Source organism: Jaculus jaculus, chromosome 15, assembly GCF_020740685.1.
Source record: "Jaculus jaculus isolate mJacJac1 chromosome 15, mJacJac1.mat.Y.cur, whole genome shotgun sequence".
In the NCBI taxonomy this organism is placed as follows: Eukaryota; Metazoa; Chordata; class Mammalia; order Rodentia; family Dipodidae; genus Jaculus; species Jaculus jaculus.
Genome location: NC_059116.1, coordinates 59,523 through 86,024, shown reverse-complemented (window position 1 = coordinate 86,024; position 26,502 = coordinate 59,523). Strand labels below are relative to the sequence as shown.

Genomic DNA, 26,502 nt, shown 5'->3' with positions numbered 1-26,502 from the left:
TTTATCATTATTATTTAGCCTTTTCTTCCTAAGATGCAATGAATAATGTGAGAGATTGCTCACATTTATCCTCTTATGTTTGTAGATCACAGGGTTTAAGTTGCTGTTTTTTTAAAACCATAACCACATAGCTCATATGTTAAATGGACTTGATTTGAAATAGAGCAGTTTACACACTGGTCAGTGAATTCCTTCTGGGAAGAAACATAGTTTGCCTGTTATAACCCTTACCCACTGTTTTCGTATTCAATTTTTCAAGAGTCAGAGAGTACAAAAGTACATTTTATGGATTTTGCTTTAGTCTACAAATATGTAACAAGAACATTTGTTGTCACCAAACCTGTGGCTTTTTACATGTTCAGCAAGTTTCCTACTACCAGCTACATCCTTAATCTCAAGATCTTTTATTCTGATTAGATTCAGTCAATGCCTTATGAAAGTGAATAAGATATTCATTTAATTTAGATAATCCTAACATTGTAAAATATCCAAGCAACTTGATAAAAACTTGTATTTTCAAGAGTTATTTTTATTGTTTTTTCAAGTTAAAGTCTCACTGTAGTCCAGGCTGACCTGGAATCCACTATGTAGTCTCAGGGTGGACTCAAACTCACTGAGATCCTCATACCTCTGCCTCCCGAGTGCTGGGATTAAAGGCGTGAGCCACACACCGACTGAAAGAACTTTAAAAAATTTTAAATGTTTTACTAGCCTCTGTCAAAAGTGTTAGTTATTAGTGTTTGTAGTTTACTAGTGAAGATATAACCAAAGAAATAATTTGTCTAAGACATCTACTTACTGTTGCATCAGTACTAAAGCATGTAGCTGCTAACTGAGCTCTCTTTGTAATGTCATGTACTCCTTTGATGGAGCCACATTTATCCACAGATATATGCATATCAACTATATATCCTATGTTGATCCTTGGTATGTTAGCATCATAGTCTTGACAAAGATGAAGACTGCAGATTAAAACCATTAAAATAATGAGATTTTAAAGCAACTTGCTTCTTCTATTTTATATAGCATTAACATTTTTCTCTTTATACACTTTAAAAGTTACATATCTGTACATTTAATTACTTTTATTGGAAAAATGCTTATGTCATATTTTAATAATTACTATTAGATGTTCTGATTTGTTGCTTAACAGTAGTAGAGAATATCAAAGCATATGGAGAGTCATCACAAAGTAATCTCTCCTGACAGTAGGTGATTGTGTCAGTGAAGGGGGAGGGGGCTTGAGTCAGGAGGCGGATTTGGTAATTAGAGGATTGCTTTGATCTTGAGCAGGGTCAGTGTTATTATAATTAGAGGCAGAGTGTGGGTTAGAAGGAAAAGAATAAATATAAGTTGAGGAAGTAAGACAGTTCACGACTAGTAGTAGAAGGAAGGTAGAGGTGGTTTGAGTGAGAAGCAGTACAAATAAGGATGTGTTTTAGGTTATCAGGATTCAAGTACATTTGTGTCTTCAGGGAGAGGAAGATGGGAGGATGACAAATATGAGGAGGTAGTTGGTAAGGCAAACTTAGTAGGAGGCAGGAGAAATAGGAGTTTGGGAATGGAGCAGTCTTAGCAAGTCAAGTGAATACTGGTTTATCTGGATGACATCTGAGGTGGGAGAAAGACATTGTAGAGGCTCAGTGTTATTTCTAGTCAGCCATGGAATCAAGCATGGGCTCATTGGCTAAGGAGCTAATATTCTATATTTTTAGTCTAATGAAGGCTGAGTTCCCAAAGGGAAAGCGTGTATTACAGCAAATTATGAAGCTAAAATAAATTTTACTTTTTCATGTGCCTTAATGTGATTAGATGCCTTTTCTCTGGGCTGTTAGTTTGGAAGTACCCATGTCTACTGATAGCTGCATACTAAGAGTTTGTGGAAATTAGCATATTCAAGACCAACTTGTCTGTTCAACTTTATTGTTGTACCTATACCTCAACATCTAAAGTCACTCTAATAGGAGCTATGTCCTTCTCAGTAGGCTGAGACAGGTTACGTGCTTGATCCCAATCCTTAGGTGAATGCAGAGAGCTCCTTCTGAAATACATATATACATTCACTTTCTACTTACAATGTTGTGATATAAAATTCATGTTTTAGACATTTTAAACTATTTATTCATTTCTTTTTTTTTAGTTTTTTGAGTAGAGTCTCAGTTTAGCCCAGGCTGACCTGGAATTCACTATGTATTCTCAGGGTGGCCTTGAACTCATGGTGATCCTCCTACCTCTGCCTCCTGAGTGCTGTGATTAAAACATATTTAAACTATATCTTTCAACAGAAACAATATTATAATGATTCTAGCATTTCAGAACAACACATAAAAGATCATTTAATCTAATTGGGTGTGAATTATTAAAAATATTTACTGTTTATGATTATGGTTCTATTAGGAAATCAGCTGAAGTTTGGCTTTCAGGTAAGAAAAGTTTCTCCAATTTTACTTTACTTTCTTCACCAGTTCACTGGCTCCATGACTATTGACTTGTGACCTGGAAAGAGATTAAAAATAACAAGAAATTACAGTTTTTGGAAGTCTTAATTAAACACTGTCTATATCTTCTCTTGGACTTGAAATAGAACAGAATTCTGATCTTTTGTAGGCTTTAATACATTCTGCTCCTTGATGGTTTGCCCACTCCCTGGGCTTCCCTCTTTTCTTCTCCATATGTTAGCTCTGTAGATCACCCTGACAGTGAGAAGCAGCAGGGACAAAAACTCCTTGAATTATTTTAATTTTCACTGTGTATATCCGGCCCAAACTATTTTCTACGTCCTCATTCCTTTAAGAAATTCATATGATGAGATTATATCACAGCATGTCTCTAAATGCTGCTGCATGGCACAAGGGGTCTTTTTCTCTCTTCTCATTCTTTCCACCATTGTCCTATCCCCTACTTCCAGCTCTGTAGGCATGTGGCCTGTGTAGAGGGCCCTGTGCTTGGAGGAGCCTGATTTAAAGGTTCTGCTTTGTCTGCTTGGAATTCTTGGTACTTAAGTAACTGGTACTACTTAATAAAGTATTCCCAATCAACCATGAGGTCAGTTGAGAGAGTCTACTTGGATGAGAGGGAAAAGAGAACGATAGGCAAAAAAAAAAAAAAAGAAAAGAAAAAAGCGGGGGAGGGGTTTGAGGTAGGGTCTTGCTCTAGCCCAGACTAACCTGGAATTTATTATATAGTCTCAGGCTGGTCTCAAACTCACAGTGATCCTCCTACCTTGGCCTCCCAAGTTCTGGGATTAAAGTCATGAGCCACTATACCGGGCAATTTTTTTTTCTTCCCCACCCCCCTTTTTGGTTTTTGAGGTAGGATCTCATTATCTGATCTGGAATTTACTATGTAGTCTCAGGGTAGCCTCGAACTCAACAGCCATCCTCCTACCTCTGCCTTCTGAGATTAAAGGTGTATATCACCATGCCCAGCTATTTTTTTTTTTTTTTTTTTATGGTAGGGTCTCACTCTAGTCCAAGTTGACCTGGAATTTCCTATTACCTCACAGCAATCCACCTATCTCTGCCTCCTGAGTGCTGGGACTAATGGCCTGTGCCATCACACCCAGCTCAGTATTTTTAAATTAAGGTTTTGATACCTATATCAATCACCTAAGGTGCTTAAAATAATAAAACTAGCTAATTAATCTTAGACCCATAGAATGGAGTTTCTGAAAGTGAGGCTTCAGGTATATATATCTTAGATGTTCTTTTGTTATAAAGCTGCTTAGAAAGATGGGTTTCTGCTTCAGCTATTTTCTTGTCTAGAAATAATCTTTTCTGTATGCCTAGAGAATATTCTTATACATTTTCCTAGAACTACCTCTTCATAAAAGCATTCCCCAGATCTCCCAAGTTAAGATTACTTTTGTGTCTTTACTGTTATTCCTGTAGTCTCCTTCACTTTTCTCCTAAAGGGCAATGGTTGCTTGTTCCACACAAACCTCCCCCATGCCTAGAACAATATGGTACATGTATGAGTGCTCAAAGAATATTTCTGAGCTGGGATTATTTTTTTCCTTGTAAACCATCCCTTTTTGACTTCTGCAAAGAGCACAAATCTGTTCAGAGTACTTTTTTTTGAGGTAGGGTCTCACGCTAGTCTCAGGGTGGCCTTGAACTCATGGTGATCCTCCTACCTCTGCCTTGGTGATCTTCTTACCTCTGCCTCCCAAGTGCTGGGATTAAAGGCATGTGACACCATGCCTGGCTATTCAGAGTACTTATTAATGCTGCCAGGTTGGTGGAAAGAAATAATGTCATCAGTTCCCTGAGCACCAAAAGAAGAGTATGTGGTTATATATGGTTGTGAGGAGTTTCCTCATGATCTCTGTTTCTTATATTCCTCTTGAATGCTTTTCATAAGGCAAGTTAATTCATCCCCTCCCCCCCGCAAAGCTGTGCTAAGTCCGCATCAATTACAAGGCCAAAATGTGGAGCTGGAGTTTTAGTTCATGGGTAGAGCACTTGTCTACCATGCACAAAGCCCTGTGTGCAATCCCCAGCACTACACACAAAAAAGTAAAAATGGGGCTGGGCGTGGTGGCACACGCCTTTAATCCCAGCACTCGGGAGGCAGAGGTAGGAGGATTGCCATGAGTTCAAGGCCACCCTGAGACTCCATAGTGAATTCCAGGTCAGCCTGGGCTAGAATGAGACTCTACCTCGAAAAACCAAAAAAAAAAAAAGTAAAAATGTTACGGGTTTTTAAAAATATTTTTGCTTTATTTATTTATTTGAAAGCAACAGACAGAGAGAGAAAGAGGCAGATGGAGAGAGAGAATGGGTGCGCCAGGGCCTCCAGCCACTGCAAACAAACTCCAGATGTGTGTGCCCCCTTGTGCATCTGGCTAACGTGGGTCCTGGGGAATAGAGCCTCGAACCAGGGTCCTTAGGCTTCACAGGCAAGCGCTTAACTGCTAAGCCATCTCTCCAGCCCAAAATGTTACGTTTGTATATTGAATTAGTTTTAAATTTCACTAAACATACTCGCTTGCTCATTCCATATACACTGTCATGCTTGCCCTATAGGAAGCCAAAGTAGTTAAGTGCCTATGCCCTACCTGTGCTTTCTTTTTTGTTGTTGTTGATATTGTTTTTAATATAATAGAGGAGAACAATACATTCTATTGATAGTTACTCTTGGTGCCAGCATTGAGGTTATTTTATAAAATCAGCATCTTACTAGTATATCATAAATAGGATTTTGTTACTATAGTTTCTCATTTGTATGATAATAAACATGTCAACCCCCAAAGTCTTTAAAGTGGTCAAAATTTGCTAAAAGCAGATATATGTCTACTATATGATAGGTGCTTTACATGTACACATTTGCCTTATTTACTTCCCTCCCCCCTAGTAGTCTCCTGTGAAAACCATTGCTCCTACATGTACTGAAGAGGAAAGTAAAGTTCAGAAGAGGTTATAGGTGGTAGAGCTTGGATTTCTACATGTGTTTATGTGACTTTCACAACCTCAGGCTGAGAGGCCAGTGGCTCCATTTTTACTTATTAACACAAATGTCTCCTTCAGTATCAATGTTGTACCAGGTCCTGTTATCCAGGATTAAAGAAAGGTTGAGAGTCCTATAGAATTATTTCTTCCTTATTTGTTGTGAATATGATATAGATAAGGAAAGAAACAGGAAAATAATAATGATGAGTATAGCTAGCTAGGAGAAAGACTAAGGTATAAAAAGAATATAAAACATTATAACATTTTATGTTTAAATAAGCAATTTTATACCTCAGTTGAGATCTGAAGAGACTTATAGTGTGCTCAACAATGCCCAGAATAATGACCTAGGGCCACCAAGTGACTAAGGTGACCCAGGCCCTGTGCAGCACAGAGAAAATAATTCATGAATGGTATGAAGACATTTTAGGAAAGTTTTTATAAACAATAAGTGCTTTTTAAGCCCTTAAAGTATTATTGAAGGGCTCGACATAAGTGCTTTAGAAAAATCACCTTTCCATAATGATATTGGCTATTATTTTGGGTTGATTTTAGCAGGGAACTTTCATGCAAAATAAATTTTTTTTTTTATTTATTAGAGAGGCAGATGAGAGAGAGAATGGGCATACTAGGGCCTCCTGCCAGTGCAAATGAACTTTAGACACATGTGCCACTTTGTGTACCTGGCTTTGCATAGTTACTGGAGGATCAAACCTGGACCACTAGGCTTTACAGTTGAGTGCTTTTAACTGCTGATCCATCTCTCCAGCCCCCAAATGAGCTTATTTTTTGTTTTGTTTTGTTTTGTTTTGTTTTTTGAGGTAGGGTCTCACTCTGGCTCAGGCTGACCTAGAATTAACTATTTAGTCTCAGGGTGGCCTTGAACTCATGGTGATCCTCCTACCTCTGCCTCCCGAGTGCTGGGATTAAAGGTGTGTGCCACCACATCAGGCTTGAGTGTTTTTTTTTTTTAATAGAGAACTTATAGAAAACTATATATAACATATATCAATTTATAATATTACAGCAAATGAACAGTTTTCTTAAAACAACTAGAGTATATTTTTAAGTAATGTTATTTGAAAAAGTTACATTGTGCTGAAATGATTCATACTTGGAGTATCAACATTAGAAAGTTATAGGAAACTCTGGAGGACTATAAACTTCATTATTGACAATGATATTTTGCTTTACAGCTTTTCTGGGAGAAGAGGCTACAAGGACTCAGTGCATCAGATGTAACAGAACAAATTATAAAAACCATGGAACTACCTAAAGGTCTTCAAGGTATTATCCAAGTTCAGTTGAGAAAATACTTACTAAGTACCTGTTGTATACCAGGCATTGTATTTGATGCTGTAAATTTAGAGTCAGCTGATAATACCCTTTACTTTGAATGATGTGGCTTTTGTGGTGGTGTAAACCCATCACAAAGCAAACTTGTGTGTTGTAGGGATATTTCTGTGTAGTGTATTACCCCAGTTTATTTACTTTTCCAGTGTAAAACCTTTGGCTGTATGTCAGACTTGTCTGGTTTTTTTTTTTTTTTAATATATATATAATGGACATTTTAAAAAATTTTATTTATTTATTTATTAGATATAGAGGGAGAGAGAGAGAAAGAAAGAATGGGCACACCAGGACCTTTAGCCACTGCAAACAAACTCCAGATGCATGTGCCACAATATGCATCTGGCTAACATGGGACCTGGAGAACCGAACCTGGGTTCTTAGGCTTCATAGGCAAGTGTCTTAACCACTAAGCCATCTCTCCAGCCCCAGACTCATCTGTTTTAACCCATGTGCTGTTCACTAAATGCAGACAAATAGAAGGGTCCCCAAACTTCATGTTTAAAGCAGCATGTCACCCTAGCCTATGCTTTTTTCTTGTCCTCTTACCAAAAAGCAGTTAATAGTTTTCTTTTTGCTTTTCCTACCACAAACTGCTGCTGTAGATAGCAGTGGGAATACTCACTTTGCTCCATGACATTGGCTCATGGGAGGTAGAGGGTGGGGACTTCGTGGCCACTCGTCTACTCATGTGCCGATGACATGTTCTAAGGTGGCATTTTCAAGTGTTAGAACTTGAGTCCTTAATCTTGATGTGTTGTGGGTGTCTCCAAAATCTTCTTAATGTGCTGTTTGACTGTTGACTCATCCCTGGGCATTCTTGGAAATTACTGTTTTAATTAAGTTCTGAACAATTAAGTCACTTAAATTTCATTGTGATGAGAGTTTCCAACAAGTAGTCAGGGTACACACTTATTAACTTTATGAATGTGGGCATTTGGTTACCATTTGAAGAATGATGGCTGGGGAGAGTAGCTCAGCAGTTAAAGGTACTTGGTTACAAAACTTTCTGGCCTGAGTTCAATTTCCCAGAACCCACATAAAACCAGACGTACAAAGTAGCTCATGGGTCTGGAGTTCCTTTGCAATGGCAAGAGGTCCTGGCACACCCATACACATTCTCATTCATTCATATTCTCTCTCTCTCTCAGAAATAAACAAATAAATGTATTTTTATAAAAAAGGAAGAAAAAGCTGATTAAGTTACAGGTGGGGCTTGCTTACATGCCTTTTCTTGTGAAGTCTTGGAAAAGCACAAAGATACTGTTGGAAATCAATACTAAAAGGTACAAGGAGAGACTAATTCAGGCTATACTAATAGGGATAATATTTTAATAACTGGCTTTGCTTGAGGAAATGCAGATAACTATTCAAAAGTTTAGCACTTTAGAAAATGTATTTTTAATTTTTTTTTATTTATTTGAGAGTGACAGGCAGAGAGAGAAAGAGGCAGATATGTATATAGAGAGAATGGGCATGCTAGGGCTTCCAGCTGCTGCAAATGAACTCTAGACATGTGCATCTGGCTAACGTGGTTCCTGGGGAATCGAGCCTCGAACCAGGGTCCTTAGGCTTCACAGGCAAGCACTTAACCACTAAGCCATCTCTCCAGCCCTAGAAAATGTATTTTAAACTTAAAAGTTTGATTTTAAATTATTAGCTGTTATTTAATATCAGTTCTTTGTATATAGTATCTACTGAGTGGACATGTATTATCTTTTGCTGCTCTCCATGTGTCCAGTTTAACTTTATGATCCCAAGTGAACATAAAAATACTGGCTGTTTTGGGTCACATCAGGTCAGTGCAGCACATGGAGAGCTTTCTTCACAGTGGTGCTTCTTTCTCATTGTAGGAGTTGGTCCAGGTAGTAATGATGACACCCTTTTATCTGCTGTTGCCAGTGCTTTGCACACAAGCTCTACACCAATCACAGGACAAGCCTCTGCTGCTGTGGAAAAGAACCCTGCTGTTTGGCTCAATACATCTCAACCCCTCTGCAAAGCTTTTATTGTCACAGATGAAGATATTAGGTAATGCAGTATCATATAACTTGGAAACCTTAGGTTTTGCTATGGATAAATTGCATACCATGTGTTAGTGTCAGTGTCACTTGTTTCCCTGATCAAAAACTCTAGTTGGGCCAGGCGTAGTGGTTCACACCTTTAATCCCAACACTCAGGAGGCGAAGGTAGGAGGATTGCCTTGCCGTAAGTTCAATGCCAGTCTGAGACTACATAGTGAATTCCATGTCAGACTGGGCTAGATTGAGACCCTACCTCAAAAAAACAAAAAACAAAACAAAACAAAAACTCTAGTTGGCCAGGTGTGGTAGTACATGCTTTCAGTCCCAGCATTTGGGAGGCTGCTATAGGATTGCTGCCATGAATTCAAGGCCAGCATCAGGCATTTATTTGTAATGGCAAGAGACCCTAGCATGCTCATACACACACAGGTGTAAATACGTAAAAATATTTAAAATTATTTTTAAAAAGAGGCCAGGCATGGTGGCACATACCTTTAATCTCAGCACTCAGAAGGCAGAGGTAGAAGGATTGCTATGAATTCAAGGCCACCCTGAGCCTACTTAGTGAATTCCAGGTCAGCCTGAGCTAGAGTGAGACCCTACCTCGAAAAATCAAAAAAACTTAAGAAAAGATTCAGTGCTGGGAAGATGACTCAGCAGTTAAGGCACCTGCTTGCAAAGCATGCTGGCCTAGGGTAAGTTCCCTAATACCCATGTAAAACCAGATGCACAAAATGGTATGTGCATTTGAGGTTCATTTGCAAAATCAATAGACCCTGGTGAACTCATTCATATCCTCTCTTTCCTCACAAATAAATTAAAATTTTTTTTTTTAGTTAGGGCCTTACTATATCCTTGGAATACACTCTGTAGTATCAGGGTTGCCTTGAACTCACAGCGATCCTTGTACCTCAGCCTCTCAAGTGCTAAGATTAAAGGCATGTACCATGATGCCTTGCTAAAAATAAATTTTGCCTGGTGTGGTGGCGCACGCCTTTAATCCCAGCACTCGGGAGGCCGAGGTAGGAGGATTGCCATGAGTTCGAGGCCACCCTGAGACTGCATAGTTATTTCCAGGTCAGCCTGGACCAGAGTAAGACCCTACCTCAAAAATGCAAAAATAAATAATGAAATTTTTAAAATATTTTATTTATTTCTTTATTTGATAGGGAGAGAAAGATGAGAATGGCCACACCAGGTCCTCTAGCCACTGCAAACAAACTCCAGATGCATGTCCACCTTGTCTATCTGGCTTATGTGGGTGCTAGGGAATCGAACCTTGGTTCCTTAGGGTTTGCAGGCAAGCATCTTAACCATTGAGCAATCTCTTCACCCCCTAAAAAATATTTTTTTTAAAGATTTCAACTGGTTTCAAAGGGGTACCCATTTGCATATGCCCACACACAAACATAGTAGAGCAAAATGAGAAGCAAATGAGAGAGAGCAAACAATGATATAGCCAAACATGAACAGAAAGGACACAGACTGCATCTGTTAGCATATTCTCTCTAAGACTGGGCCACAAATGAATGTTTAGCAACATATTGTAAAAGGGAAATTGTCAGCTCAGATTAAATGTACCCTGAAAGTGTATACAAATCACTGTTCCAGAGAAATAAAAGTAGATATTGAGACTACAAAGGCATTCTTATCTAGGACTTTTGAACTTGTATTATTACTTTATAATAATGATAATAGTTCTGTACTATATTGTAGTACCCTTAAGAATATGACAGTATTGGGCTGGAGAGATGGCTTAGCAGTTAAGCGCTTGCCTGAGAAGCCTAAGGACCCCGGTTCAAGGCTCAATTCCCCAGGACCCACGTTAGCCAGATGCACAAGGGGGCGCACGCGTCTGGAGTTCGTTTGCAGAGGCTGGAAGCCCTGGCGCGCCCATTCTCTCTCTCTCTCTCTCTCTCTCTCTCTCTCTCTGCCACTTTCTCTTTCTGTCTGTCACTCTCAAATAAATAAAAATATTAAAAAAAAAAAGAATATGACAGTATTGTGTATTTTCTTCACTATTTTTGTCTTCCAAATCTTAAGTCAAAGGTTTATTGGAGTATCATTCCTAAACAAAACCAGCATTGGCATTGTCACAGTTAATTTTTGAATCAGTTGATTAAAAAAGTATATTTTAAGTTTGAATTTTTTTTCTGAATCTATAAAACGTTAATGTGAGGGGCTGGAGAGATGGCATAGCAGTTGTAGTTGCTTTCTCATACAGCCCAACAGCCCAGGCTTGATTCTCCAGTAACTATGTGAAGCCAGGTACACAAATGGCACATGTACTAGAGTTTGTTTGCAGTGGCAAGAGGCCCTGACCTGTCTATGTTTATTCTTTCTTGTTCTCTCACCCCCTCTTTGCTTGAAAATAAATAAAATATTTTTTAAAGGTTCCTATGAAAATGTTTCCAGCACAAAGGGGAAGGAAACCAACGCAGAGAAAAATCAACTCCTACCAAATCAGAGAGCCAGAGCCTCAGATGCCCCCAACACTTCAGCACTGAAGCAGACCAAAAATGAACCCAACATGGCTCAGGGAAATTTGCGGAAGAGGGGGCGGAAAGAATGTCAGAGTCACATGTTGGGTCATGATTTGCAGAGACATTTAGCATACCAATAACTGGGGACTAACTCCACAATGCACGACCCATTTACATCAACAAGGGGGGTCTAATGGGAGGGGGTAGATCATAGATGAGCCTAAACAATGGTACCAAACTGCCTGTATTTGATGAAAAGAAAACTAATAAATCAAATTAAAAAAAAAAAGAAAATGTTTCTAAATGTGTGAGTATAGCTAGGTTTATAATTGGAAAACCCAACTTGGTTTTAAAGAAATTCCTTTTGCACAGACATAAGACAACTTGAAGTTGTATTCATGTGCCTTTATTGTGTGGAATTTGTAATCAACTTTTTTTGTTGTTGTTGAGGTAGGGTCTTGCTCTATCCCAGGCGGATCTGGAATTTACTATGTTGTCTCAGGGTGGCCTTAAGCTCATGGTGATCCTTCTACTCTTCCTCCCAAGTGCTGGGATTAAAGGTGTCTAACACTATGCCCAGCTTCAACTTTGGTTTTGAAGAAATTGAAACAAAATGTAAATCAAAACAAGGGATCAGTTTGCTTTTTAGATCATTCTAGACTCAAAGAAGAAAATTACACGGGAATCAGGTTTCTTTCCCTCTTGGAATGAGCACAGTTAGCCAGAGTTATGGTCTTGACATATTCATTTCAGTTGAAGAGATGGTTTGAGGTCTCTGTCCTTGGTCCACCCAAATCTTTACATACATGTAATGCTTGAAGTTGAGCACAAGGACACTGCAGCACATATACTTCTAGAATTCTCTGTGAGACATGAGATAACAACTTGTAGGTATCCCTTATTCATGTTTTTTGTTTTTTTTTCTTTTTTTTTGTCAAAACTCAGCAGTATGTTGGTGTATGAGTGTAGACACAACTTTGTGAAGCTCACAGAGAAGGAACTATCCTTTTTCCTCAGTGATTTTGAAGCAAGGATGAACATGGATAGCCACTTGATATTTTCTTAACTTGACAAATTTTCAACTTATTTTTCCTCTATTGTCAAAAAGGAAGCAGGAAGAGCGAGTCCAACAAGTGCGCAAGAAGTTAGAAGAAGCCCTGATGGCAGACATCCTGTCCCGAGCTGCCGATACAGAAGAGATGGATATTGAAATGGACAGTGGAGATGAAGCCTAAGAATTTAATCAGGTGTGTTTATTTCTGTTATATTTGCTATATAGTCTGCTCTCAGCAGTGAATAAAACCTGTCTGAGGAAGTAGGATTTACTTTGGGTCTGAAGGATACATAGACATGAGTGTTAAGAGTTTGGGGGAAGCTGGGCATGGTGGCGCACGCCATTAATCCCAGTACTCTGGAGGCAGAGGTAGGAGGATTGTCGTGAGTTTGAGGCCACCCTGAGACTCCATAGTGAATTCCAGGTCAGCCTGAGCCAGAGTGAGACCCTATCTCGAAAAAGAAAAAAAACAGTTTGGATGAAAAATAGTCTTAATCAGAAAAGGTTAGCAAAAGATCAGAGGTTGGAATGTGTTATGTCTGGAGAGAGTGAGAAACATGTGGTAGTATACCTGGTCAGGTATACATGACTGGGTCATGGTACAGGACTTTGAGCTTGTTCATAAAAATCACTGGGAACCCACGGAAGGATCATATTTGATTATTTACAATATGCCATGGGTTCTACAAGAAACAAAAAATAGAGGGTTTGGGTAAAGAAAGCTAGAAGCAGCCGGGTGTGGTGGCACACACCTTTAATCCCAGCACTTGGGAGGCAGAGATAGGAGGATCACTATGAGTTCCAGGCCACCCTGAGACTACACAGTGAGTTCCAGGTCAGCCTGGGCTAGAGTGAGACCTTACCTCAAAAAACCAAAAAAAAAAAAAGAAAAAAAGAAAAAAAGAAAAAAAAGAAAGAAAGCTAGAAGCTCAAAAGACCAGTTGGGATGTTTCTCTGATGTCTTTCTGAGGATGTTGGCAGTGAGCAGGGAGAAGAGGAGGAAAGGTAAATCTCATATGTATTTTGCTATACAATCAACCTATCTTGTGATAATGAAAGTGAGCTTAAGAGAGCAATAATGATGAATCAGGTTTCCACTCAAGATACTGCTGTAAGGAAGGGCATCATTTTTTGGTGTAGGAGCAGACCAAGGATAGGGAGTTTAGCAAAGGTGATTTTAATTGTTGACATTGCCTTGTCCATGAGTGCCTTTCTTAATTCAGGAGTGGCCCTTATCATGATGATGCCAAGACCAAGTAATAAATATCTGTCTGACATTTACACATCCAATGAAGCAGCACCACTGTGTCACAGTCTTCTGACCACACAGATCATTTGAGTCCAGTTCAATCCAATATCAAATCATTTTCTTTCCTTACTGAGAGAATCTGCTTCAGTGCTATTTTAAGTCTCTTATTTCCTTATTCAGAACAGGAAGATGCTATGTTTGAATTCTGGGCTTTCTTTTCTTTTCTTTTTTGTTTGTTTTGTTTTTCAAAGTAAGGTCTCTAGCCCAGTAGTCTCAGCCTGGCCTCAAGATCACTCCTAAATCTGCCTACCTAGTGCTGGGATTAGAGGCATGTGCCACCATGCCTGGTTTGGGCTTTGTTCTCTAAATTAGCAAAGACATGTTGTATGGACTCTGATGAATGCACTTAGTATGTGTTGTAGCCTGTTAGAGAGAAGTCTTAAACATATCTCTTTTTCCAAGACTCTAGCCCCAGTGCTTCTGGAGCCAGCAAGGGAACATAATGATGCCTATACTTGGTTCTGTACCAGTGCATAAAGACAGACTCTGGGAAGCTTTCCTCTTCTGTCAGCTTTTATCTTTTCTTTATTTTTTCTTAGACTTGACTCCTGAAATCAAGGACCATTTAGTTGAGGCTTAACAAGATTTATGCTTTGTAGTGGATTATTTTCCAGATAGCTATCAAGGCATCATGGAAGTAGCTCACATAAGTATGCTGGTGTTTTGGCACCTACTCCTTTCCATGCATAGTGTACATAGCAGTAGTAATAAATAGCTTGTTTTTGTTTTTTCGAGACTGACCTGGAATTCACTCAGTAGTTTCAGGGTGGCCTCTGCCTCCCGAGTTCTGGGATTAAAGACATGCGCCAGGATGGAGAGATGGCTTAGCGATTAAGCGCTTGCCTGTGAAGCCTAGGGACCCCGGTTAGAGGCTCGATTCCCCAGGACCCACGTTAGCCAGATGCACAAGGGGGCGCACGCGTCTGGAGTTCGTTTGCAGTGGCTGGTGGCCCTGGCGCGCCAATTCTCTGTCTCCCTCTAGCTGCCTCTTTCTCTCTGTGTCTGTTACTCTCAGATAAATAAATTAAAAAAAAAAAAAAAAAGACATGCGCCACCATGCCTGGCTATAAATAGCTTTTTTGAAAAATTAGAATTATAATAATTTTAAATTTTTATCTATTTATTATTGGAGAAGTAGAGAGACAGATTGAGCACTCCGAGGTCTGTAGCCACTGTAAATGAACTCCAGATGCATGTGCCACCACGTGCATCTGCCTTACATGGTATCTGGGGAATCGAACCTAGGTACTTTGGCTTTGCAGGCAAGCGCCTTAACTGCTAAGCCATCTTTCTATCCCTATAATTAATTTTTTAAAGTAGTCATTGTTTTGGCATATTTGTTAAGAAGAGACTCTAGTATATCATATTCTAAACTTAAGAATGGTATTTAAGCCTGGCATAGTGGTGCATGCCTTTAAGCCTAGCAACTGGGAGGCAGAGATAGGAGGCTTGCCGTGAGTTCGAGGCCACCCTGAGATTACATAGTGAATTGCAGGTCAGCCTGAGCTACAGTAAGACCCTGCCTTGAAAAAAAAGAATGGTATTGTTACTCTAGGCCACTAAACTTGTAACTTGTGTAAGATTTTTAATATTATCAAAGTACATTTGCCTAACCTACTTATATAGGTTTTTTTTAAAAAAAAATTATTTATTTATTTGAGAGCAACAGACAGAGAGAGAAAGAGGGAAGGAGAGAGAGAGAGAGAGAGAGAGAAAGAATGGGTGTGCCAGGGCATCCAGCCACTGCAAACGAACTCCAGACGCGTGCGCCCCCTTATGCATTTGGCTAATGTGGGACCTGGGGAACCGAGCCTCGAACCGGGGTCCTTAGGCTTCACAGGCAAGCGCTTAACCTCTAAGCCATCTCTCCAGCCCTTATCTAGGTTTTTATGTATCTAACATGCTTAAGAAATGACAGCATGGCTACATGACTTGATTAGATGCATATTATAATGTGTAGAATGGGTAAGACTTATATTGGCAAAGAATAGAACTGGTCAACCTCACATGGCTCATAATAGATGGACTTGAGTTCTCTAACCCACAGTGCTCTCCAGGTCTGCCATCCTCATCATATCACTGCTGTTTCTTTTTCTATTTAATTTAATTAATTTATTTGCAAGGAGAGAGAGAGTTGAACCTGGGTCCTTAGGCTTCACTGGCAAGTGCCTTAAGTGTTATCTCTTCAGCTCTATCACTGCTCTTTCTAATGCTTTTCTTTAGCAAGGTAGACCAGCATTAATAACAAGTCAAGATGTACTCTACTGCTTAAAATTTATAATCATATAAGAGTTTTTAGGTTACCAAACATTTTAGGAATGATTGCAGAAAGTTGATAATTACAAAAACAAAGGTGTTAAAATATTAAGCTATGGAGCTGGAGAAATGGCTCAATGGTTAAAGACACTTGCTTGCAAAACGTGACACCTTGTGTTTGATTCCCCTGTACCCACATGAAGCCAGATATACAAAGTGGCACAAGCATCTGGAACTCATTTGCAGTGGCAGGAAGTCCTAGTGTGCCCATATGCATTCTCATTCTCTTCCCGCCTCTCTTTCTCTTTCAAATCAAAAAAAATATTTTAAAATATGTTTTGCTGTGAATGAACATAAATTGTTCAATTTGTAATTGTACATTATCTCATCCAGGACAAAATAGAAGACGATTTGGTGCAGCTATAAATTCACTGAAGTAAAAATCAATCATTGTGAAGCAAAGTAAACCATTATTAAGTGGATATTTTCTCAAAAATGTTTGTATTTGCCGGGCGTGGTGGCGCACGCCTTTAATCCCAGCACTCGGGAAGCAGAGGTAGGAGGATCACTGTGAGTTCGAGGCCACCCTGAGAATGCAGAGTAAATTCCAGGTCAGCCTGAGCTAGAGTGAGACCCTACCTCGAAAAACCAAAAAAAAAAAAAAAAAAAAAAAAAGTTTGTATTTGGCTGTTATTCATTGTGATTTTCTACTTTTATGCCCTTTAAGCTCCCTTTTTATGCTGATGTAGCTAATTATAGATAAAAATATTTGTATAAGCAAAGAGTAATATATGATTCTTTGATAAATGAAATGGGTATTAAAGGTCATGATCAAAATTGGATATTTGGCCAGGCATAGTGATGCATGCTGTTATTCCCAGCACTTGGGTGGCAGAGATAGGAGGGTCGTAAAGGCCGCCCTGATACTACATAATGAATTCCAGGTCAGCCTAGGATAGAGTGAGATCCTACCTCGAAAAACAAACAAAACAAAACAAGGATATTTGAAAATGAGGAATATATTGAGGCCTTTCTGAATATGCTGATGTATTAAACAGTTTCACTTAACAGTGCTATATCTGAATGCTCAATCAAAACTGTAAAAACACAGCTTTTATGGAAAATTAGCTTTTGATTTTATTTTTAGTTTTTAACCTCTCACTTAAGAAATTACTTAAGCCGGGCATGGTGACGCATGCCTTTAATCCCAGCAGTTGGGAGGCAGAGGTAGGAGAATCGCTATGAGTTTGAGGCCACCCTGAGAACACAGAGTGAATTCCAGGTCAGCCTGAGCTAGAGTGAGACCCTACCTTGAAAAGCAAAAAAAAAAAAAATTACTTAAGCTTCTTTTTTTCTTTTCTTTTTTTTTTATTCCCCTTACAGGTAACTTTCGACTGACTTTCCCCAAGAGAAAATTTCTAGAAATTGAATGAAAACGTTTTCACTGGGTTTTGCCTGTAAGAAACAATGTACCCGAGCACATAGAGCTTTTGACTAGCACTAACCAATGCCTTTTTAGATGTATTTTTGATGTATATATCTATTATTCAAAAATGATGTTTATTTTGAGTCCTAGGACTTAAAATCTGTCTTTTATAATATCAAGCAGGACCCTTAAGATGAAATGAAGCTTTTGATGCCAGGTGCAATCTACTGGAAATGTAGCACTTACATGAAATATTTGTTTCCCCCACAGTTTTAATATAAACAGGTTAAGAGTACCAAATAAATTTCCCAATTAAAGATTATTAAGACTTCACTGTATATAAACAGATTTTTATACTTTATTGAAAGAGGATACCTGTACATTCTTCCATCATCACTGTAAAGACAAATAAATGATTATATTCACAGACTTATTGGAATCTTTTTGTTAAAGAGCACACACAGTAAGTAGGCCCTGGATAGTATTCCTAGTACACATTCATCTTTGATCCATGGGCCTGAGGTTTGCAGTGGATGTGGTAGAAAGTAGATCACACTTTTCTAGTATGCCTCTGGGCATTGTGAGAATTATGTTTTCACCAGAAGTTTTACATTGGTAAACATGTGCAGCTTTTTCTTTCTTGCCTATGACTAGTACTTTTGACAGTTCTATGAAAATGCTTCCCTATAGCATGAGTTAGGAACACAAAGACCTTTTAAGCGTTACATTTGTTGTTTTTGCCAGACTTTTCACTTTCTAATGTTCACTAAATGTCCACTAGGTAAGTTAGCTAGAGCAGGTCACACCCTCTGCCACAGTGAGGAGCAGCTTCTAGGTAGTTGCTTAACAAATCAGATGGTGATACTTTAACCCCTCAGTATTTGACCAAAGTGTTAACATGTTTTCTATGGAAAGCTCTCCTAAGCCTACTTTTAGTACCATTTTTTTTTTTTAGCATTTTTATTGAGAATTTTAATATTTGAGCATACTGTAATTTGATCATATTCCTATCCTATTACCCTCTATTGACCCTAGAATTTCCTGATATGTTATTATTAAAAGTAGCATTAAATTATTAAAATTAAAATTAAAACATATTTAAATTGATCTGAGCCAATGGAGGGAGGCAGTGTTTGTAAGTAAATTGTAAAAAATGGAACCAATGGGTCTTGATTTGCAGAGATATTTATCATACCAATAACTGGGGACTAACTCCATAATGCACGACCCATTTTCATTAACAAGGAGGGTCTAATGGGAAGGGGTAGATCACAAATGAGCCTAAATAATGGTACCAAACTGCCTGCATTTACTGAAAAGAAAACTAATAAATTAAATTAAAAAAAATGGAACCAAGATAACAAATCACTATATAGGTACATTTTTTATTCTCTTGAGTACATTTAAAATTAGAGCAGATAGCATACAAGCTGAGCATAAATGAGGCCCTGGGTTCAGGTTCCAGCACCACAAAATAACAAAATAAAAGATAAATTTAGACATGACATGATGTGTTGAGGCTGTGGCCAGTTATGTATCAATGCCAGCTATACACTGTATCACCAGTACCTCTAGCTCCCTTTAATTTCCATGGAAGGGAAAGAGTATGGGGATAGACAAAACAATTTGACTGCACTGGGGATGTTACTGTACCTTTATTTCCAAGCAATAGAAATACTTCTTGGAATTCCTGATTATATATAACTTTAATCCCTGAACTTTAGTCCCTCATTTCCTTGGAACAGCCCTGCGTATGAATGAATAAAGAGGAAGATTTACAGTCTGGGAAAATTCTTGTCACAGGGTCCCTGCTGTGGGCACATGAATGTGACTCAAGCTTGGTGGCATAGGGACTTAATACTGATGTCACTTTAAGAGTTAGTATGACTATTAAAATGGCTATCCCAAGGTTTCCCCTGCCCCAAGCCCATGGCTTTTCATTTGCAGCCAGGCTTGGGGTTTTTGTTTTTATCTTGGTTATCATATATTCTTTCTACAACACAATCTAACCAACTGTATGTACTTTTTATAGAAATTTTTAAAACCAAAACCACAGTGTACTACTACAGAGCTTTGGGATTATTTTTTCTTATATACTTTGCTCAGGTAGAGAATGAGGTATGAAAGCCATTCATTACAGGATGTCCTCTTAGGGACAATCCCATAATGCTATGATATTCCCAATACTCACATGACATGTTCCAAATAAATTCATCATCTCATCACCATAAACCTACCACTATCTTGCATTCCTCAACTTAACTCAAAGAGAACCTCAGTTGGACAAAGAAGAAGTCCAGGATTTATACCTTTCCTGCTTGTTATGTCTGTCAATCCTGTTAGAACTACTGTATTTACAGGTGTATACTCCTTTGTCCCACATTCGTAACTCCACACAAGCCTTCTTCCCTCCCTCTGGACTTAGAAGCTTCCTTCCTTTCACCTGTTTATGGTTCCTACCCCCTCTGTATTCCTCTTTTGTCTCCTCCATATGGTCATCAGGATGATTCTCAAAACAGGCAAATGTGACCATATCCTTTTCCTCTGCAGAATTCCTCTCTTTGTGTGCAGCTTCAGTTTTAAGAATAATCATTTTGAAATTGGAATAACCTGTGTCTCAGTCCTGGTTTTGCTATTTGTGTGACTTGTCAGAGTACTCTTTATCTCCTTGAGTCTGTTCCTCCTCAGTGTAATAGTAATAATAATACCTACCTCATAGAGCTCTTGTGAGGAGTCCATAAGATGCTGTTTATGAAGTATTCAGCACAGTGCCTGGCAATTCACAGGTGTGCACATGGGAGAACAGTAAGGTTACTAGCCCTGTCACTTCCAAGAGGCATTGGTTGATGACACTTATCTCTGATCTTAGTTTCAGTACCCTATTTATTTCCTTTGACGCACTTTTCTAAGTCTGTATTTTACTTACTTATTGACCTTTTGTTGATCTCTCTATTAGAATGTAAGCTCTATGAGAGCAGGGCTATTTCTGCCCCCTGTTCTAGTCGTAGCACTTAGCCTTGTGCCTGGCATGCAGTAAGCACTCAATCCATGTTTGCAAAAAAATGGTCATAAGATTCTCCATGCTCTTGTAATAACATAGCCCCACTCTGCTGCTAGCCCCAGTGCACTTTCACATCACTTGCTCCTTTGAAATTCCTCTTAAGCCTCTTTGTCTTTGCATCTGTTGTTCTTTTTGCCTGCCTACCTATATGGCAAGATTCTGATCACTGGTTAAGTTTCAGCTTAATGGCTACCTCCTCTGTACTGTTGCCCCTGACTTATACAGCTAGATGTTCATTTCCCTGCCTCCAAAATTCTCACTACACTTTGTAAATACCTCTGTGGAAGCACTTTATTGTATTGTAAAAGAAAAAAAAAAATGCATGTCTGTTTCTGCTATTACACTGTAATTACCATGAAAACATACATTGTGTATTTTCATCCTAATGTCCCCAGGGCCTCACATAGTGCCTGGCACAGTGCCTGGCATATAATAGCTTGTTAATAAGTATTTTTTGAATGAATTTGTGAGTGAACAAAGAATCGTGCAGTTGGAGAACTGTTGGGCAATGTATGTTTTGTCAAGAAAGTACCCATTGGCTTCCAGGTTTTGTTATTTATTTATTTATTTTTTTTCCTCTCTGGAAGGGAAACCTAGAGAGCATAACAGAATTTCTTTGAATATAAGATTACTTGTTTAAATTATAAAAATAATATAAGTTAAATATAGGTCTTCAGAAATGATTGCAAAAAGATATCAAAAGCTTTGTAATCTTTCAAATGCTATAAAGTCCAAAATAAATATTTGCACTATTTCCATAGTAAACACTATGAGAAAATGTACAGCAATAAATTTTGAAGCTTTAAACATTTCTGTGTAAGTCATCTTCAATGACTTAATCCATAAAGGACATTGATCTTCATACTGGGGTGTGGGACCTGAAGCTTTCAGAGCATATCCATGACAATGCTTTCATTGCTAATGAGAAAATTCTTAGCTGTTCATTGTTCTGATATGCCTAGGGAACAGAAAGGACTGCCTTGGTTCTCCACAGAATTATGGAGACTGTCCTGACTTTGTGAGACCCCTGCCTATAGCTTCCTGTATGGTTGCCATAGCTCCTCCTTCCTGCTCACCTTCACTTCTGCAACGTATATATCACCCCAAATGCACACTGTATTTCAGTTCTTCTACAGAGTCCACAGGGTCAGGGAACAATCATCAGTTATATCATGATTTGTTAGGACTAGCTACAGTATTGGAACTTGGAATGGGGTGATTAGCCTATATGGCTTAAAGGGTCTGAAGTAAATTTATAGGTTTTTATAAAATTATTTTTATTTATTTATTTGACAGAGAAAGAGGGAGAGAGGGAGAGTGAGAGAGAGAGAGAGAGAGAGAGAGAGAGAGAGAGAGAGAGAGAAAGGGCACACCAGGTCTTCCAGCCATTGCAAACAAACTCCAGATACATGCACCCCCTTGTGCATCTGGATAACGTAGGTCCTGGGGAATGGAACCTGGGGCCTTTGGCTTTGCAGGCAAACACGTTAATGGCTAAACCATCCTTCTAGCCCATATTTATAGCTTTTGATTTTTACTGTGGAAGGGCTCAGTGCATAAAGTGTTTGCTATGTGTGGCAGTTATCTTCTTGTTGCTGGGACAAAACACCTGAACAGAAGCAACTGATGGAAGGAAAGGGTTTATTTCAGCTTACAATTTCAAGGGGAATATTCATTATTGCAAGGAAACATGTCAGTGCAGACATACAGGACATCATATCTTGTCACATCAGCTGGGAGAAGGCAGCCAGAATAAGCTAGCTTTAGACACCCAGTGGGCAGGACTAATAAACATCAAGGTCCATCCCCAGTGACACACCTCCTCCAGCAAGACTCCAACTCCCAAAGGCTCCACCAGCCGGGGATTAAGTATGAGGCTTAATCAAAAACATGAGGAGCCGGGCCTGGTAGTGCACGCCTTTAATCCCAGCATATGGGAAGCAGAGGTAGAAGAATCAATGTGAGTTCGAGGCTGCCCTGAGATTACTTAGTGAATTCCAGGTGAGCCTGAGCTAGAGTGAAACCCTACCTCGAAAAAAATAAAAAATAAAAACACATGAGGTTATGGGGGACATTTTATAGGTAAAATACCATTCTGAGCAATATGAAATCAGGCCCCTAGAACCTATGTCAAAGCCAAATGTATGCATTAAGAAGTGTCTGTAATCCCAGATCACTTATTGTGAGATGGGAGGTAAAGATAGAATCCTCGAATTTCCCAGGCCAGCTAGTCTGGTATTTGGAACAACAAAACATCCTGTCTCAAAGTAGAAGGTGAAAACTGATGCTAACCCTAACCCTAACAGAGGGTATATGCATTTTGTAATAATTTTTCAACTTATATTTTTAAGAAAGGAATATAAAAATAAATAAATAGGGCTGGAGACACAGCTTAGCAGTTAAGGCATGTTCTGGCAAAGCCAAAGGACCCAGGTTCTATTGCTCAGTACCCACGTAAAGCTAGATGCACAAAGTGGTGCATGCATCTGAAGTTTATTTGCAGTGGCTAGAGTCCCTGGTTTTTTTTTCTCTCTCAAATAACTAAAATATTAATAAAACATAAAGGGCTGAATACAAATATTTTTATTTCATTTGTATAGCATTTTATAATTTATAGAATACTTTCACCATTTTTTTTTTTTTTTTTTTTTTTTGAGGTAGGATCTCACTCTAGCCCAGGCTGACCTTGAATTCACTATGTAGTCTCAGGGTGGCCTCAAACGCTTGGTGATCCCCCTACCCCGCCTCATGAGTGCTGGGATTAAATGTGTGCACCACCACGCCCGGCTCCAACAATGATCTCTTATGTGAACATAGCTGCTCAATCTCAGAATAGTGAGAATTATTTTCATTTGTGTTTCAGTATATTACTTCAAAACAGAACAGGGACTAGTTGGAAAGAAGAAAGCATTCAGTGTGGGGAAAGAGGGGACAAAAGAAGGTAATGGGAGGGGATTGTTGTGTATTTGTCACAAAAGTTAAAATAAATAAAAATATAAAAAAGCACATACAGTGCTGGAGAGATGGCTTAGCAGTTAAGGTGCTTGCCTGCAAAGCCAATTCTCTAGGACCCATGTAAGGCAAATGTACAAGGTGCCACATGCATCTATCTGGAGTTCTTTTGTAGTGGCTGGATGCCCTGGCACGCCCATTCTTTCTCTTCCTTGCTTTCTCTGCCTCTTTCTTTTGCTCTCAAATAAATAACAATAATATGTTTTTATATAAAAGTGCACACAGAAAACCAAACCAGGACTTCCAGTTAAGATGGCGGCGTAGGTACCACGCCAAAACAGCCTGGGGGGGGAAGACCAAAAAAAACTCAGCAAAATACACACTTTTACTAAAAAGTGAGGTGTATAGGAAGTTGAGGCGGCAGCGGAGAAGTGGAAGAGTTATAGAGCATCCAGAGCCTGCACAGGCGGGAACAGCGGCTCCGGGGCGGCTCAGCTACCCGCCGCAACCGCGGAGCGGCAGAAAACCGCCGGACTCTCGGCTCGAGCCGCAGGACAAGCCAGGTGCGGGATTTTCCCCTCACACCGCGCTCTCCGCAACTCGGGAAACGTGAGGGGAGAGCGGCAGCGAGCAACGGAGGGAGGAGCAGACCGCGAGGTAAAAGCACACGATACAACCAGAACAGCCGCGGCTCCCTCCCCTCCCCTGCCGCCTGAACCCAGCTCCAGCGAACACAGCAGCAGCCCGGGACCCGGCCACGCCAACTTGGGCTGACGGCGGGACCCAAGCAGGAGCAGAATTTGGCAGCAACTTCAGCGGCTCCAGCACCGGTACCAGTGGCCCCAGCAGCAGCGGACCCAGGAAAGCAGCGGCTTCGGGGTGAGCAGCAGCGGTGGACACGACAACGGCAGCTTCAGCAGTGGTGGGTGCTCCGGCGGTGGCATCTACAACAGCTGCAGAGGCGGCGGCAGCGGCTCAGTTTGCCCCGTAGGAAAAGCAAGTGCCCAGCTCCAGAAATCAGAACAGCAGCCCGACGACCCAGGCAGCAACTTGACTGAGACCACAATCACCCAAGGTAACTGGGATTGCACCAGGGAAGGGTCTCACCTGGTCACAAGCTGACTTGGATACCTCAACAGACCAGAAATCTAAACCTCTTTGTTGATAGAGGATCTGGTCATTATAATAACTACTCTTGCATACATACTCGGGGCTGTTTTTGATGGAATGGGTACAGTGTTTAGCTAAATTTTAGAATCTACCAGTATATTATTCCACTCAGCCTGCTTGAATACTCCTATAGCAGGGAAACTCAACCCCTAAGAACATCTTTGTAGATACTCTGAGAGTCTTAAGAGCCACACCTAATACCTTAAGGTCCTACCCTGAAAATATTTTACACCAAATCAATTGATACAGCTAAGAATACACAGCTAGCTAGAAAATCCAAGCATTAACTTAATCCAAGATGCAAAAATATATACATTATAACACAAGAAACACTAAAAAGCAAGACGATATAAATCCACCTAAAAGTATTAATGCATCAGAAATGTCCTCCAGTGAGAAAGAGTTAGAGGAAATGCCTGAGAAAGAGTTCAAAAGAATAATTATAAATATGTTCAAAGAGGTCAAAGAACACATGAAAACAATCAAAGAAGAAATCAAAGAGGAAATCAAAGAGGAAATCAAAGGAATCAAAGAAGAGGCAGGACACCAATTTAATGAAATAAAGAAGGCAATACAAGACATAAATAGAGAAATAGAAATAATAAAGAAAAACCAGTCAGAATTACTAGCAATGAAGAACACAGTTAATGAAATAAAAAACTCTGTAGAAAATCTCACCAGTAGGATGGATGAGGGAGAGGACAGAATATCTAAGCTAGAAGATCAGGTGGCAGACCTAATGCAGTCCAACAAAGAGAAAGACAAACTTATAGAAAAGTATGAGTGGGAATTTCAAGATATTCGGGACACTATGAAAAGATCCAATATAAGAATTCAGGGCATAGTAGAAGGAGAAGAATTCCACTCCAGAGGCATAGTAGGCATCTTCAACAAAATCATAGAGGAAAATTTTCCCCAAATTGGGAAAGAGGTGCCAATACAGATACAGGAAGCCTTTAGAACCCCAGCCAGACAAAACCCAGAAAGAAACTCTCCTCGCCACATTATACTCAAACTTCCAAACACACAAACCAAAGAAAAAATATTGAAAGCAGTTAGAGAGAAAAATCAAGTTACCTACAAAAGCAAGCCCATCAGGATTACAGCAGATTATTCAACACAAACTTTTAAAGCCAGAAGGGCCTGGAGTGATATATTCCAAGTTCTGAAAGATAACAACTGTCAACCAAGGTTACTTTATCCTGCAAAGTTATCCATCCAAATAGATGGAGAAATAAAGACATTCCATGACAAAAGCAGGTTAAAGGAATATCTGAAGACAAAACCAGCTCTACAGAAAATACTTGATAGAATCCTCCATGCTGAACAAAAGGAAAAGCACACATATAAGGAACCTAGAAAAAACCAGCCATACTCAAATACCAGTTAACAGAAGAGAGCACAGGTAGAACCAGTAACACACACACACACACACACAAAAATGGCAAACATAAATACACACCTTTCAATAATATCTCTTAATATCAACGGTCTCAATGCCCCAACGAAAAGACATAGATTTGCAAACTGGGTTAAAAAGCAGGATCCTACAATTTGTTGTCTTCAAGAAACTCACCTTTCTACAAAGGATAGACATTATCTTAGGGTGAAAGGTTGGAAGACGGTGTTTCAAGCAAATGGGCCTAGAAAACAAGCAGGGGTTGCTATCCTAATATCAGACAGGGTGGACTTTAGTCCGAAGTTAGTCAAAAAAGATAAGGAAGGTCACTTTATATTGATTAAGGGCACACTCCAACAGGAGGACATTACAATCCTAAACATATATGCACCTAACATGGGGGCTCCCAAATTCGTCAAACAAACACTATTAGAACTAAGGTCACAGATAACACCAAACACAGTGGTGGTGGGTGACTTTAACACCCCACTCTCATCAATTGACAGGTCATCCAGGGAAAGAATAAACAGAGAGGCATCTGGACTAAATGAGGTCATAGAAGATATGG

The 26,502-nt window shown here is 39.5% G+C and overlaps 1 protein-coding gene across 1 annotated transcript in view; it reads left to right on the top strand.

The window, feature by feature from the left end:
* The window catches only part of Mbd2 (methyl-CpG binding domain protein 2), a 63,160-nt gene extending 45,379 nt beyond the window's left edge, over positions 1-17,781 (top strand). Inside the window, exons 4-7 of the mRNA XM_012947999.2 lie at positions 6,647-6,737; positions 8,654-8,831; positions 12,416-12,554; positions 17,310-17,781. Coding sequence (XP_012803453.2) covers positions 6,647-6,737; positions 8,654-8,831; positions 12,416-12,542 — 396 coding nt within the window. The 3' untranslated portion in view covers positions 12,543-12,554; positions 17,310-17,781. The remainder of the gene's footprint in view (positions 1-6,646; positions 6,738-8,653; positions 8,832-12,415; positions 12,555-17,309) is intronic.
* The last annotated feature ends 8,721 nt before the right edge of the window (positions 17,782-26,502 follow it).